The following is a 17,634-nucleotide window of genomic DNA, read 5'->3' as shown; positions in this document are numbered from 1 at the left end:
CACCCTAGGTAAAATGCAAGTGTACAAGTGGTTTGCACGTATCAAAAAGGGGGAAATGTCAGTGGAAGACCAACCGCGATCTGGATGACCTGCTACAGCAAGAAATGACGAAAACATTGAAAAAGTGTGAAATGCAAGGGATTGTTTACAAGGAATTTGTTCCTCAAGGTCAAACTGTTAATCAGGATGTCTACTTGGGTGTGTTGAGGCAATTGCGTGAAAATGTGTGGCGAAAATGTCCAGAAATGTGGAAGCATGGCAATTGGTTGCTTCACCGTGACAATGCCCCAGCCCACACTGTGGTGCGTGTCCAACAGTTTTTGGCGAAAAACCAAATACCTGTTGTTCCTCACCCTCCGTATTCACTGGACCTTGCACCTTGTGATTTTTTTTATTCCCCCGCATGAAGAACGAGCTCAAAGGCAAACACTTTGCCGATGTGGCTAAAGTTCAGGAACATGCGCTCCAGGCCTTGAACAATATCCCAGTTGAGGACTTCCAAAAATGTTTCAAGCTATGGGAACACTCTTTGGATAAGTGCATTGTGTCAGATGGACAATACTTTAAAGGAGACTAAGGTATTTGTAACTCAAAGTTAATAAAACTCATCTTTTTGGCATATTCCGCAAAATGTTTTTGGCAAATTCCAGTTTCTTTTGGGTACGCCCTTGTACCCATTAACATGCCAGCAAGTGCTTCAGGCTTGTACAGTTTGAAGAACGATTCCTAGTAAACTGTAGAGTTTATACAATACAACTAGTGACACCTACAGAAGGTACTGGGAGTACAGTATGTTGAAAATTTTATCGAGGATAAATATTATTACTACCTGGGTCTGACAGACCCAGCTTGTCTGTTCTAGGATAAACACACATACACACGCTCATACAGTTGTGTATGGCATATTGATACATATGTTTTCTCCAAATTTAATGCTTGCAATATTTGGAAATTTTCCAAGAACCATGGACATTAAATTTGGAGGCAACATATATTATTTTATCATGTGACAAAATCATATGCTTGACGCAGTGGTAGCGTCGACGCCTTGTAATCAGGAGGTCCCGGGTTCGATACCCGGTGGAGGCACATAGTGGTTTGGATCCCACTTTAAACTATAGGTCCAGTCCCGATTAGCCTTACTGTGCATAAAGTGGACTTAAAACAACAAATCAATCAATCAATCAAAATCATATGCTATTTTCTTTTTGCTCTCTCCATTTACATTTTGCTGTTTTGTTACATAATTGTCTATTTGTGTGGAATCCATAAAGAGATCCAGGTGAACTGAATTCACAAAACAACGTTGTGAATGAAAGTGTATGGTGGAGTAAATAGGTGTGATTTGATACTTTATTGGTGATCCTTTTAAACAATAAATACTAGGTGACCTTATCAGAATCTAAGATATTATTAAATGTTAATACGCATTATAAAATATATAAATTTGGTGAAATCCCAAGTATCCAAAATTAAAAATACTGAAAATGGGTGGCCAAACATTGGGCAATGGTAATTTTGGCCATTGTTCGAACATTGGCCCAACGTGTGGTTTTTACATTGGGCCAACATACTGAATACTAAATATAGATAGATTTGATTTGATTTGATTTTCTTTATTTTACTTCGCATCTTGTGCCACTGTTGGCTAATGTACAAAGATGGGGATGAGTAATGATATGATGAAATTAATGAATGGACACTCACAATCGTCCATGCCCAGGCCAGAATTCGAACCCGGGACCCCTGACATCATAGCACGATGTGCTAAGCACACCATCACGGGGGCCGGCTTAAGTATAGATAGGTGTGTTCTGATATATATATATATATATATATATATATATATATATATATATACACACATTTATATAATTTATTGTGAGGTCAAATATAAACTGTAGTACAAATTATTTGTGTAAAATAAAAAAAAATGCACAGCACTTTCTCATTCATATGGTATCATTGTTTTCAAGGTACCTTCAAGTGGTAGCACAAAAACCTTCTACAATTTGCTTAGTTTTCCACCTTTCATGGAATTTAGTCTGCACATAACATTGTTTAACCAACTTCACAAAAGTACCTGTAAGAATGTTCTTGTTCTGCTACAACTAAACAGGCAAACAATAAGCAAATTCCAACACATCTTTCATCCATGATGACTGACAAAGCATTGGTGAGTGACTACAAGTTAAAAATAGCTTCTTCTTTCAATTTAAAAAAAAATATATGCTGTGTGTGCTGTGTGCTGTGACTGAAATATTCTTAAAGGAACACTGTTACATGTCACTTATTTTACACTCTAGAATTCACAGCATACTCTTGAATGTTGTCTTAACATGAGAAAGAAGATTTTAAAGCTGATTTTGACTCACTTTTCCATGGTTTGGCAAATGTTGGCATCAACCGTTGGCCCATCATAAGACCAATTTCAATTTGCAAACCAACATAAACCCAAACTTTCCCATGTAAATACTGCAGTTGCTTTAACGGTTGTGGTTACTTGGGATACAAGAAGAAGATATCAAGGAAAATTATCTGAAATTTTGGCCCCTCTCAGGAATCTTGATGATTTTCTTTCTGCCAATATCAGTTTCACACAAGCTATTAATATCTCATATTCTTGAGGGAAGTACCTAGGTACTTTATGTAGTGATGAGAGATTAAATGTTACATACACTTCTGCTACTTATTTACTGCTATAATGTCACCAATCTTATTATTAAAAGGTTGATCCATCTACTATGCTTCAGCCTCCAACTTTAACTATGGAAGCTCCTATGGCATCTGCAGCTGGACCCCATGGGCAGGTAAGTTTAACTTTTTCTGGCTATTCATTTTGTTTCTGAAAACTGTGAATATGTTCCACTTCAGTAGAAATTGGGCATTAGTGTAAAATTTAAAAGAAGTAAATTTTAAAATTATTTCTCAATTTCATAGAGTGAATTCAAATAAATGTTCCATGAAGGTTAGAATTTCCATACATAATGTGATGTCTAAACAAAATTTAATTTTTTCAACATAAACAGATTTTCATATATTTCATAATTGAACAGCATATTGTGGATTATTGTGTTGAGAAGTGATTAAGGGCACAATTATGCCCTGCATGTGTGAGAATAAATCATTAACTAATCATTAAATAATCATCAATCATTGGATACCTAGTGGAGGCACATTGCACATTGAGATTGATTGGTCCAGTCCTGATTAGCCTTTCTGTGCATAAAGTTAACTTGAAAAGAAACTCAAACAAACAAACTCAAGGAGCACTTTAAACTTACAATTGTAGGGTGCCTCTTCTTGCAGACAATCCCCTCTAGCACTGACCACAGTTTGTAGTCCAGGGGATTGAGATCAGGGCTAACAGATGGCCAGTCAGCAGTGGAGATGAAATCTGGTACATTTGCATCCTCATCTTATGACCTGGGGCAGCATCTTGCTGGAAGCTCCAGGTTTCATAGTTTCGTTCAACAGCATCACGAGAGGGTCCAGAACACTTCCTACATACACTTTAACATTGGTCTTTAAGTCCTTTTCATCTCACAAACTTCTTGAGAGCTTGAAGCATATATCCTGTTTAGGGCCTCCCCCATGGTGCAGTGGTAGCGTCATTGCCTTGTAATCAAGGGGTCCCGGGTTCGATACCCAGTGGAGGCACAAGTGGTTCGGATTCCACTTTAAACTGTAGGTCCAGTCCCGATTAGCCTTACTGTGCATAAAGTGGACTTAAAACAGCAACTCAAAGCATATATCCTGTTATTTTGGCCATTAAACCTCTCTTCAAACTTGAATACTCTCATCGGTGAAGAGAATCCTATGATGTGCATTGTTGCAGTACCACTTCAGAAGCTGTCACAATTTCAGTTGCTTCTTCCTTTGTGGCATCAGGAAATGCCCAGTACTCCACTGGTAAGCTCATTGCAAAATGTTTACGTCCTCTACCATTATCACCTGCAGTAGCGCATGCAGGATTTCATCAAGGGGGGGTTAGGTTATTTCTAAAACTTTCTCCAGATTCACATTACCATTGTTTTATTATACTTTAATTAATAATACTCGTAATTAATTAACAATACTTATAATTAATTAGTTTAATTACTGTTAATAATACTACTAATGCAGCTGGTGTTATTACTAATATCACTACTGTTATTAAGTGGTAGAGATCTACATAAATATATTTATGAAAGCAATAAAACAAAATTACTTTCTAGTCATTCGATTGTTAACAAATTCTAGGAGCATTTTTTGTTTCTTTGTTATGAAATAATTGTCTAGTCAACGGTTATTTGTATACGATAGGTAAGACATTTTAAGTGTGAAGAAAATCCATAAAAACAAGCAAATATATTAAATTAATTGAAATAATCAAAATATGAAACTCATCCAAGGAGCCGCGGGAAATCCTGGTTCGATTCCTGGAACTGGTTGGAATTTTTCCAGCCTTGTCCCCACACCCAGTCTCATATCAATGGGTACCTGAGAGCAACCCTGTGGGATAAAGGCTGCCGGATCATGGTGCTGATCACATCACCCGCAAAATGGCCGAGATTGAGAATGTGTGGGGCCGCACCACACCACTACATGTGCCTTCATGGCACGGTGCTATATGCACGGGGAAATTTATATTACCTTTACTTAAGGAACTCACCCAGGATGATGATGAGGCGCAAGAATACATGTTGCTAAATTTCACTGAGTCTATGTTTTCGTTCAAAAGTAAGTTTATAGACATTCCAACACATTTATCACTTGTAGGTAATTCACAAAGCACTTCTTCAACATTATTTAATGATGTGGATCTAGACTCAGCATCATCACTTCAGAGTTCACAAGGGGATGCGAAATCAGTACCGGGATGAACACTTGCAATAACGTCGGCACACTGCGACGAAGCAAGGAATTTTCACAATTTTCGCAAGAGTCACTGCGCGACTTTTTGAAAAAAAATTGCAAAATTGAACTTTGTGGCCGCCAAACTACACTGTAAAGATTTATGACAAATGCGCCATACCGCTCTCAAAATCTACTATGCACGGGCACGATAATTCACCTCTGGATTGTCTCGCTGTTCTTACCAACAGAAACATTGTAGTTCGAATTCAGAAATTCAAACGTACCGCGTAAACAATAGGAAGGTGGACTGGTGATTGTGTATTCTTGTTGGCCTAGCATTTGTCTTCATCAGAAGCTTACAACAAACCAAGAACTTTATTTAGTTAATGCTCATTGTTCACAGAAAAAAATACATGTTCGTTGAACATTGTTGCAGCTGATATACAAAACAACTTTTTTCTTTAAATCATAGTTGCCCTCATATTTAATTTTCAAGAATTCATGTTTATTTTCAAGGCATCCACTATTAAAGGTGCGTGTGTTTGGAATGTTGTGCTTTTCTCTATGCTGTATGGGAATAATAATTCAAATTATTATTATTAATATTGTTATTATTATTATTATTATTATTATTATTATTATTATTATTATTATTATTACTGTCGCAGATCTCTGACTGTGATAAATTAGCCATTTTCATTTTTTTCTACAGAATACTCCATAATATTTCAAAAGCTCAAGGGGGGGAGGTTACACCTGGTACCCCCCCCCCTTGCATACGCCACTGTCACCTGGTGTCCAGAGAAGATTTCAGCAGATGTGAGCCTCTGTTTTTTTCAGTGTGAGGTCGACCAACTTTTATGTGATCTTTCATGCTAACTGTCTTAGTGAATCTCTGTTTTGTCAAATACACAAAATTTTCACTGAACATCATGGCTCTTAAGGGTTTGAAAATGTCTGTGGGTGACTTTCCAAACTTATGCGGAGCAATCGGTGCTACTCTGATTTCATACTCACCCCACTCCATGCTCTTCCACAGTTGAAGACTCAATGGTCAGGAGTGGGCTTCAGCTAAAGAGTGGTTTATGATCTTTACAGCTGGATGTTTATACAGTCCATGCCAAAAGTTTCTGACAGTATTTATTGCTAGACTAGATACTTATGTAGTGATCAGTGATTAAATGCTGTAAATAACTTTTCCTACTTATTTTCCACTATAATTTTGCCAATGTTATTGTTAAAAGGTTGATCCATCTACCATGCTTCAGCCTCCACCTTTAACCATGGAGGTTCCTATGACTTCTGCAGCTGGAGCACATGGGCAGGTAAGCATTACTTTTACTGGCTATTCATTTTGTTTCTGAAAACTGTGAATATGTTCTACTTCAGTAGAAATTGAGCGTTAGTTTAAAATTAAAAAGATCAATTTTAAAACTCCCTCTTTCTCAATTTTATTGATTGACAGTAAGTAATTTTTTTGTAAAGAAGTTAGAATCTCCACACATAATATGAGATTTTAAGAAATTCAATTTGTTCATTATAAACAGTACTTCATATACGTCAAAATTGGATAACATATTATGGATTATTGTGTTGAGAAGTGAATGAGAGCATAATCAGACCATCTCTATGTGAGAATAAATAACACACACACACACTCATATATATATATATATCAAAAGTTTCTAAACAATAACCCTAACATAAAATTTGGAAGCAACATATCGTCGTGTGAGAACCAGAGGAATGTAACTCCAAAAATGCTGTTTCTTCTCTGGATAGCTCTCTTTGGATTTCACATCGACATATCTCCACTTCTAAATTCTTAGCAGTAAGGTGGAGTCATGTATCTCCAATTTACTGACTCTTTTAAGAGTCAGGCATATTCTTATGAATATATTATTTATATATAATTATTTATATATTATTTAATATATTCTTATGAATATATTATTTACCCTCTCTTGTACAGCCACCTCAAAAAGAACTGCTGCATCTAATCTGATTATGTCATGCTATGCAATGCAGTCCTGGCTAGTAAGAAAACATGTCCAAGACCTCGCTTCCACCCACACCTGCTACCTGCTTATCACTTGAACACAATGCAAACAAGACCTTGAATGTTCATGATTGACAAAACCAACAGGAGGAGGGGTGTTTAGATCCACTGATATTCACTGAGAAGCATAGACTCCCCTTCAATAGCCAAAGGCATTACATAGTCGAATTTCTATCTTACCACTGAAGTTCCCGGGTTTGATTCAGGGCCTGCGCATGGATGTTTTTTTCTGCATGTCCCTTCATAAATTTCATCTAATTATTTTCTATCCTGATCATCACCTGATTGTCACGCTACCCAGAAGTGGTAGAAGAGTGACTCATAACCAAAAATACAAATACATTAGTGATGCGGTTGCAGATATGTTCACATATATAAATTCCATTTTTTGTGTGCCCGCCCGTGAATGTATTCTGATTTTATTTCATATGTGCTGGCAACAATACATGAAATATAACACCATATTTTTTGCCTGAAAACAACTTCATGCAGATCTACTAATCGGAACTGATATACAGTTTAATACAGGATCATTTCACTGTAATGTCAACATACTAAGAAAAGAAGCGCGGCTTTATAAATGCAACTCAGGGAACGAATTTACGTGTATTTGTGGGAGTTAGGATTTCTATGTGATAGTGACAAATGTGTCTATCTGGTGTTTTTGTATGTGTGTGCATTCGCGCACACACGTAATCTCTAAGATAAGTAAGTGTCAGTTCGAAAACATCATTTGACGTGTTGATCTTGTTACAAGAAATATGTTTCCACTATTACAACTAATGTATGGGAAATTAGAGCCAAATAAAAACATCTGAAAACAAATGGACAACATAATGCATTGCGAAGCCAGAGGTCCCAGGTTAACACAGAAGATAGAAAAGCAACATATAAAATAACAAAAACCTTTTCTGCCTTAGTTGTCTTAGTTGCGGGTTCGAGTTTCGGCTTGGACATAGATGTGTCCATTGGGAGTGCCCTTTCACAAATGTCACCAAACAATCGTTGATTTTCATCCTTGCGATTGGGCAAGAGTGGCAGTGAGAAACGACGTTAAATAAAAAAAATGCCAGTTTCTGGAGAGATAGAAGACATCTCAAAGCCTGGTCTAGGGGAAATAGTAATATTGTATATCAGTGCAAATTTTAAATATGTACCTAGGTAAAATAATAATTAGCAATATACGTGAAACTCCAATCTGTGAAATTCAATCTGGTACTGTCATTTATATTAAAGAGAGAGTCTGGCAACAAGGACGTATTTAGGGGGGTCCAGGGAGTCTGGACCCCCCCCCCCCCCAAAGACTTACGAAGTACAAAAATTAAATAATGAAAATATGCATTTTTTAACATTTGTTTTATAATCGAGGGTTATGTTTCAATGTTTCAATTTATTTGAAGGCAGTAAATTTTTAGTTTTTATAAGTCCTTTATTTAACATTAATTTCATATGTGTGTGTGTATAAACAAAAGCTAACATAGTACAATGACTGCATAACAATAAAATAATTGTTTTATTGGCAGACGCTTTTCACTAAATTATCCTACCACACTGTCAAGGACATATTTAAGGGTGAAGTTCAAGGTTCCGGAACCCTCCCCATAAGACTTACCAAGTACTCACATAAAACAATGAAAATATATTTGTTTAGCATTTGCTGTATAATCGAGGGTTATCTATTTCCGCCGAACTTTGAATGACCTTACCAAAGATATTAATCGGACACTTTAATTTTCGTCAACCGGATTTAATATTCTTTCATGTTATTTAATAAATATTCTATTCTTTATCCATTTGGCACTGATTTCCTTGCCAGGGCAGTTGCTTTAATACAAATTTTAGCAATCTTAACTACACGCTAGCTAATGAATACATGTTTTTTTATATCTCTATTCTTACACTGTTTTTACCTATTAATGTAATAGTAATACAATATTAATTTAATATTTATTAATTATCATTATTTTAATTTAATATAATTATAAGTTCGGCCCACCTGAAATAAATTTCTAAATATGTGCCTGTCTGGCAAGTCATAGATGGGGGTGAATATTTTCTGGGTGAAAGTCATATTTTACCCTTTGTGGGTCGTGCGAGAAACGTTACGTCGATGGTCGCACACGGTCTCAGATACCGGGTTTTTAAAGTGTGCCAAATTAGTGGTCTAAAATGCAAAATCTTCAATTATTACGATTAGATCTTTTCTTTCAACAATTGAGATTCTATAAAACTATAAATGTTTAAATTCTATAAAATTATAAAAAGGTACTCTTTGTTAATCGAGCATTAAATGGCATATCGGAGTTTCAGTAAAAACTAGGTCCGCCTATAGCCACGCATGGACTCAGACAGCAAGGGGCTTCAATGAACCCTCCCTAGCAGCTCCAAGATCTTGCTAACACTAACTAAACTAACTAACTTTCTAGCCTTCTTAAACCCGAAGGTTCAGGGCTGCAGCAACACAGGCCTTCCATCTGTCCCTATCTTGAGCAAGATCTATATACTCTTTTCCATCCCTATCGATTTCCTTTAGGTCCATCTCAACGTTGTCCCTCCATCTTCGTCTTGGCCTTCCTACAGGTATCTTACCATCGGGTTTCCCAACAAGAATCCTGTGAACTCCTCTTTCTTCTCCCATTCGTGCCAGGCCTGCCCACCTAAGTCTTCTTGATATAATTATTCTAATAATATCTGGACATGAATACAAATTATGTAGTTCTAAATTATGTAACCTTCTCCACTCACCTGTTTCCTCATCCCTTTTAGGCCCAAAGATTTTCCTAAGGATCTTATTTTCAAATAATCTTGCTAACACTGAAAATAAAATCGAGAAGTAAGAGAGGATGGTTAGAAACTCATCTAGACAGAGGGAGGGTGTTGACAAAACAATCACTGATAAAATAAGGACATTAAAATCACACACCCGGAACAAGAGACCGTACGCAACCAACGCAAGGTATTAGATACATCTCAAATGTACATTTCAAGAAATATTCAACATGTTACCAGGGTTTTTTGTCTGTTTGGTTGTAAGTGACAGGGGAGTGTAAATACCACTGCTTCCTTGAATCGCTATCGAATAAATAAATTAGTGGTTAGGCTCACATCTGGCCGGAGATCATAGGACAGAGATGAAAATTTCTTTAACCCCAAACGTATGGCTTTATCCTGCAATTGCAAGGGGGGGGGGGGGATATTTTACAGGTTTGTAAGTGATCGAGGTTCTTTGCTTTGGGTAGAAAATTGTATCCTCTGCACATGCGAACTTCTTTGCTCATAATTTTATGCATCGGTTTGCATATGTTAAGGGTTCCTCACTAGTTACACAATGTTGTACATACAGACATCATTCGCCTGATCAAATTAATACAAATTTATTTTTTCCGGCCTTTGGAGTGGTAAGGATAAAGTGTTACGAGGCCAGAGGTTCCAGGTTAGAACCTTAGACAGACATGAATGTATCTTCAAAACAAGTCATACGGAAAACGAATTCAAAAAAATGTTGGAAATTTTAACACAACCCGTGGCTCTACAGCCCTGGAAGGGCCTTGGCCTATCTCCCAACTCCCAGTCTCCATCCAGCAATCCTACTTATAGGTGTGGAGATCTTTTACCAGTAATGGAGTGACATGAGTCAGCACGTCGAACCCTCAGCCGCTGTTACGCTACTCACTCGTAGCTCCCCAATTTCCTCACGATGATGGGTTTTCACCGGTCCTATACACAGGTCGAGAACCCAGAGACTGAACCAAAGTGGACTGTTGGAAATGATAGACTCTCTTTTTTTTTTAAGGAATATAAGAAGGTAATGACTGATTGATTAAGTTTTTTTTTTACGGTAAATAAAAAAAATCAAATCAAAATTAGTTATTTACATTGGGTTGTATTATAATTCATTATTAGCATTACTTTATTTATATGTAATTTAAAAATGTCCTTAATAATTGCAAATTTAGCCACATATTAATTTTAATAATTACAGCAGATAAATTGGTTTGTTTGGTTGTTGTTTAAACCTACTTCTTATGCTGACAGACTGATTGGGACTGGACCTACAGGTTAAAGTGGGATCCGAATCACTATGTGCCTCCACCAGGTATCAAAACCAAACCCCTCATTTACAAAGGACGATGTTACCACTACAACATCGGGGAGGCCTGCATGTTAATTGCTTGATAATCTTTTTACAAATTTCTCTTCTTGAAATGCATGTAAAGGGGAAATCATTCATGCTATCCTTGTCTGTTTTTTAAAATACATTAACAGCCATTAGAAGACCTGAGTTACGTTTAAGAAAATGCAGGAGGGGTTCATGTCGAGACTTTTTTGGTGCTACGTATGAGAAAAGGGTGAGTGGGGATTAAGACTGTGTGATTGATTGCTTTTGTTTGTTCTCTTCGCTTTTCTGCCACTTTCGGCTAATCATGAAGATGAGTGACGATATGGTGAAATTGATGAAGGGACACTCCTAAAAAAAAAACACCCATTCCCAGGTAGCTGGGAATCGAACCTGGGTCCCTTGCAATGTAGTGTGCTCTGCTCACCAGTCCGTTAAGTAAGTCAGCAGTGTGGGTCAAGACTTAGACTTGCATGTCTTACATTTTGATGAATGCGTGTGTGGTCCCTCTCCCCCTACCCACCCCCCTTGCACACACACAACACCTCATGCATTCACGCACCTGATAATTTCATATTACGCTGCGGGCATCGGTATCGCTCTCAAGTAAAGCAAATATATTGACTTGCTCCTTATTACAGGCCATCAAATGTTAGGAAAGAAAAAAAGAAAAAAAAAGCTTCCTTTTTCATTTAGTCTTGGTATCCAGGAGAGTGGCCGCGGTGGCTCAGTGGGTAACGCATCTGACTATCATGCTCAAGGTCCCGGGTTCGATCCCCGGCCGGTTCAAATCCGGGAACTTTTCTAACGTTGGAAGCGGCCCCGGCGCCCACCCAGCATCGAATAACATGGGTATCTGGGGGAAACCCTGGGGGGTAAAGGCGGTCAGGGGCGTGATGCTGATCACATCACCCCCACTCATGACCGCATCAAGAAAGTGTGGGGCGTTACCCCCACACCCCCTATACACCTTCATGGCGTGGTACTAAGCACAGGGGAGCACTTTACCTTTACCTTTTATCCAGGAGAGTTCACCTCAAGAACGTGCACCTTACAGTAGTGCAATAAGGAAGTGTGTCTGTTGCTCCAATCAGGGTTGGCTGTCTTTTGAGACCTTAACCCTGCTTTTTCATTTATCCAGGGCTCGGTTCGGGTGTGGGAGGGTAAAGAAGACTTACGTCTCTCTGGTTTTCACATGATGATATATTATTTTAGCATGTGGCAATATTGTATACTGTTTTCTTTTTGCTTTTTCTATTTACATTTTGTTGTTTTGTTACATAATTGTCTATTTTTATGTGTGATCTATAATGAGAGTCTTTCTCTTAATATCAGCATCACACAAGCTATTAATATCCCATATTCTTGTGGGAAATACTTAGGTAGCCATAAGTACTATATTGTGAAATAGCTGAATATGGTGTGAGATTTTTAATTTCCTTTTAGTATGTTACACTATGTTAGTATGTTTAGTATGTTATAGTACACAAAAATGGCATCAATTATTTTTCAAAATGTCCACCTTTAACACTCAGACAGGCTCAAAGTGTTTTTCCAGTCTATTGTGGCACGGATTGTCTCGATGAGAAAATCACCTTGTAATGAAGGTATCCTGTGTTGCATACCCAGCGGAGGCACATTGTACATTATTGATAGGTCCAGTCCTGATTAGCCTTTCTGTGAACTTAAAAAGAAACTCAAACATGCAAACTCAATAGGATAATCCACCACTGATGCCATGAAGGAGCACTTTAAACTTTCAGTTGTAGGGTGCCTCTTCTTGCAGACAATCAATCCCCTCTAGCACTGACCAAGTTTGTAGTCCAGAGGATTGAGATCAGGGCTAGCAGATGGCCAATCAGTGGTGGAGATGATATCTGGTACATTGGCTTCAAGTCACCAATGTGTCATCTGTGCTTTATGAGCTGGGGCAGAATCTTGCTGGAAGCTCCAGGGTTCATTGTTAAACATGATTTGGGTGAACAGCATCTCGAGAGGGTTTGGGACACTTTCCACATACACTTCTACAATTTTGCACTGGTTTGTTATGCCTTTATTATGAAGCCTGATGGAACTCTCATAGCCCCCCTCCCCACAGCCACTAAACCATGACTGAGGAAGAAAGGTGGTGGCCTCTCCAAATTTGGGAACTCTCTCACAATCGTCTCGAGAGCTTAAATAATATATCCAGTCCACTTTATGCACATAAATGCTATTTGGGACTGGACATACAGTTTAAAGTAGGATTCAAACCACTTGTGACTCCACCAGGTATTGAACCTTAAACTTCTTGATTACAAGGTGACAATGCTCCCCACTTCCTCTTTAGGGAGACTCTCGATTTCAGTTGCATCATCAGTTCTGGCATCTGGAAATGTCCAGTACTCTTCTGATAAGCTCAAAGTCCAAGGTCTCCATTAAGTACCTGGATGTCAATCATTGTGAAATGTTCAGCTCTTGCACCATTATCGCTTGCTTCCAGACAGGTTTCAGCAGATCAGAGCTGCCACTGTTTTAAGAAGCTGCCTCTGTTTGCATGGTGTGAAGTCGACCAACTCTCAGGCAATCTACCAGTCTCATTGAATATCTGGATTGTCCAATATGCATGTCTTTGACTGATCATCATGGTTTTCCCAGTCTGGAAAGTCTGTGGGTGACGTCCAACCTTATGCAGAGCAAATAATTTCATATTCTCCCCACTCCATGCTAAGCACAAGAACATATATGATATCTTTTCCGCAGTTGAAGGCACAATGGTCAGGAGTGAGCTTCAGTGAAAGAATTGTTTATAGCTGGATTCACAATAAAAGCCAATATTTCTGACAGTTTTTATGGCTAGACTAGGTACTTATGTAGTGATCAGTGATTAAATGCTGTATATGCTTCTCCCACTTATTTACGGCTATAATTTTGAAAATCATATTATTAAAAGGTTGATCCAACTACAATACTTCAGCCTCCAACTCTAACTCAAGTTCCTATGACATCTGTAGCTGGACCACATGTGCAGGTAGGCTTAACTTTTACTGGCTATTCATTTTGTTTCTAAAAACTGTGAATATGTTCTACTGCAGTATAAGCTAGGCATTAGTGTAAAATTTGTAAAGATCCATTATAAAAGTATCTCAATTTCATTGAGTGAGATGAAGTAACTGTTCTGTAAAGATTAGAATTACCATGCATAATGTGAGATTCTAAGAAATTTCACTTGTTCAATATAAAGAGTTTTTTACATATTTCAAACGTGGACATTGTGTTGAGAAGTGAGTGAGAGCACAATAAGAACATTTATATGTGAGAAGAAATAACACACACACATCTATATATATACGTAAATATATCATGTACATGACCCCTCCCCCCACACACATATATAGAGGAAAGTATACAAATATGGAATACCGACGTATCTAGTTTAATATGTGTCAATATCTGGCAGAAAGCTGATAAACCACATCTTAGTAGCCGGACGTTAACTGTGAGACTACTTTGGTGGAAACTGGAAGATTTTGCTGGTTGATGCACAAGAAAAACTGTTTTTGGCTGTGGAAAAAGTTTTGGAAGTATATATGTAGTCACAAATAATTTAGTGTGTGTGTGTGTGTGTGTGTGTGTGGGTGTGTGTGTGTGTGTGTGTGGGTGTGTGTGTGTGTGTGTGTGTGCCATGAATGTGTTACGTTGATGTTGAAATGTTTACATTATGAGCTATCAATAGGCGGGGGTTTTGAAAAATGTTTTGAAGAATGGTGGCTGCTGCAGGGAAGACAAAGCCAACATTGCGAAGCGACAAATATGGTTTTGATTTCTGCAAATAGTTTCATGTCTCATAAGACACATTTTGGCTGCTGGAACAGTTTCTGCTGTTAAATCCCTCATTGCTATCTAACATAGTATATTTGACCAGATTGTCATGTTCCACAATTGTATTAGTTTGTCAATATATTTCTCCTTATTTTGGTGTACAAAGATAACATTTAGTTCTTGAATTTTATTTTTTATATACTATAGCACCAGGTATTCCATAATTGTTGACCCTTTCCGAAATGTACACATTTGTCCTTTTTTTTACTCTTGTTTACTTTTTTTGCTAAGTATCTATCTTTTACTAAACAAGATATATACCATGTTACACCTAACATATCTCCATACACATCAGAGCAAAATCTTCCTTTTATACTTCTTTCTTTTACTAGTTATGACCCAAAACAAAAAATGTGTTCCATATTTGTCTACTTTACTCTACATATCAAAAGTTTCTAAAACAATAATACTAACAAAAAATTTGGAAGCACATATGGTGGTTGTTTGAAAACCAGAGCAACATAACTCCAAAAATGCTCTTTTAGGCTTTGTTGAACATATCTCCTCTGAAAAGCTCTCTTTGGATTTCAGATTGACATATCTCCACTTCTAAATCCTTAGCAGTGAGGTGGAATCATGTATCTCTAATTTACTGACGCTTTTAAGAGTCAGGCATATTCTTAAGAATACATTATTTACTCTTTCCTGTAAGTTTGATAAATTAGAGTTACGTCCCTCTGGTTTTCGCACAACGATATATTATTTTAGCATATGGCATAATTATATACTGTATTTGTTTTTCTCTTTACATTTCATTGTTTTGTTACATAATTGTATATTGTTTTGTGCAATCTATAAAGAGATCCAGGTGAACTGAATTCATGAAATATCAACATTGTGAATGAAAGTGTATGGGGGATTAAGTAGGTGTGATTTGATACTTCATTGCAAGCCCATAGCTATGGAGGGGCCAGGGGAGGCTCAGCATCCCCTGGCACTGCTTTCAGCCCCCTTGACATTAGGTGAAACAAGCAGTTTGCTGAATACATTAATAATATATTAGTAAGATATTGTGTATATAGTGTCACGGTATTTGAAGAACACTTCCGTCAGGACCTGTAAAATGTAAATGTCTACTCATAATGCATCACAGAGCTGTAAAATGGGTTTTTGTACATGGCTTGTATTGTAATCAAAATAGAGTACTATTTTTCAATTGCATTTGCTCTAATAAAACATGTAGTATAATTTGCAAACTGTATTGTTGAATGTGTAATATTTTCATATGTATTTTTAATTTTCTTTTCTTTTGTAATTTTTATATTAACATTTATATACTTATTATGACAAACTCTAATGACTAATAAAGTATTCTATTCTATTCTATTCTATTTGTCTTTCTACCAATGTCAGGATCACACAAGCTATTAATAGTTCATATTCTTGTGGGAAACACCTAGGTACCTTATGTATTGATGAGTGATTAAATGTTGTATATTCTTCTCTTAAAATTTTTCCAATGTTGTTATTAAAAGGTTGATCCATCTCCCATGCTTCAGCCTCCAACTTTAACTATGGAAGCTCCTATGGCATCTGCAGTTGGACCATATGAGCAGGTACGTATAACTTTTTTGGCTATCCATTTTGTTTGTGAAAACTGTGACTATATTCTACTTCAGTAGAATTTGGGTGTTAGTGTAAAATGTAGAAGAAATCAATTTTAAAATTCTTTCTCAATTTCATTGATTGAAATTAAATGAATTTTCTGTAAAGATGGTTAGAATTTCCACACATAATGTGATGTCAAACAAATTTAATTTATTTGTTCAACGTAAACAGATATTCACGTATTTCATAAACAAAAACATATTATGGATTATTGTGCTGAGAAGTGGCTGAGACCACAATCAGACCCTGCATGTGTGAAAATATATCATTATCACACACATGACATATTGATATATATATCTCAAAATTTCCTGAAACTACTGACATGAAATTTGGAGGCAACATACATATTGCTTTACAATGTGGCAAAATTATATACTCTTTTCTTTCTGCTCTTTCTATAATATTTATATTTTGCTGTATTTCTACATAATTGAACTTTTTTTTATCAATAAAGAGATCCAGATGAACTGAATTCACAAAATATCAACATTCTGGATGAAGTGTATGGGGAAGTAAATAGGTGTGATTTTAAGCATTATTGGTCATTGTTTGAAACAATAAATACCAGGTGATCTTATCAGTATATCAGATATTATAAAATATTATCAGATGTTATTAGGCATTATAAAAAATATTAATTTGGTGAAATACAAGAACAGATATGAAGGAAAATTGTATTAAATTTTTGGCGCCTCTCAGTAATCTTGATGATTTGAATGTCTTTCTGTCAATATCAAGAACACACGAGCTATTAATATCTCATATTCTTGTGGGAAATACCTAGATAGCCATAAATACTGTCTTGCATTGTTTTGTGAATAAGTTGAATGTGGTTTGAGATTTTATATTTCCTTTTAGTATATTACACTTATATATATTACACAAAATTGGCAACAATCAATTTTCAGACAGGCTCGAAGTGTATGGCCAGTCATCTATTGTGGCACAGATGGTCTCACTTGAAAAAACACATTGTAAGTAAGGGGTCCTGTGTTGGTTACCAAATAGAGGGACATTGCACAGTGGTAGGTCCAGTCCCAATTAGCCTCTCTGTGCATAAAGTGGACCTAAAAACAAACACTATGTGAAAATCCACCAATGATGCCATCAAGGAGCACTTTAAACTTTTAATTGTAGGGTGTTTCTT

At 36.8% G+C, this 17,634-nt stretch overlaps 1 protein-coding gene across 1 annotated transcript in view; it reads left to right on the top strand.

Moving 5' to 3' along the window:
* Window positions 1–17,634, top strand: part of LOC145983836 (uncharacterized) — a 94,429-nt gene that overhangs the window by 48,704 nt on the left and 28,091 nt on the right. The window contains exons 9-12 of the mRNA XM_083116882.1: window positions 2,730–2,810; window positions 6,084–6,164; window positions 13,948–14,025; window positions 16,352–16,432. Of these exons, the coding sequence (XP_082973008.1) occupies window positions 2,730–2,810; window positions 6,084–6,164; window positions 13,948–14,025; window positions 16,352–16,432 (321 nt within the window). The remainder of the gene's footprint in view (window positions 1–2,729; window positions 2,811–6,083; window positions 6,165–13,947; window positions 14,026–16,351; window positions 16,433–17,634) is intronic.

This window comes from Lepisma saccharinum, chromosome 2, assembly GCF_977018435.1.
Source record: "Lepisma saccharinum chromosome 2, izLepSacc3.1, whole genome shotgun sequence".
Taxonomy (NCBI): Eukaryota; Metazoa; Arthropoda; class Insecta; order Zygentoma; family Lepismatidae; genus Lepisma; species Lepisma saccharinum.
Note: the sequence above shows the minus strand (reverse complement) of the source record. Positions and strands in the feature narration are given on the sequence as shown.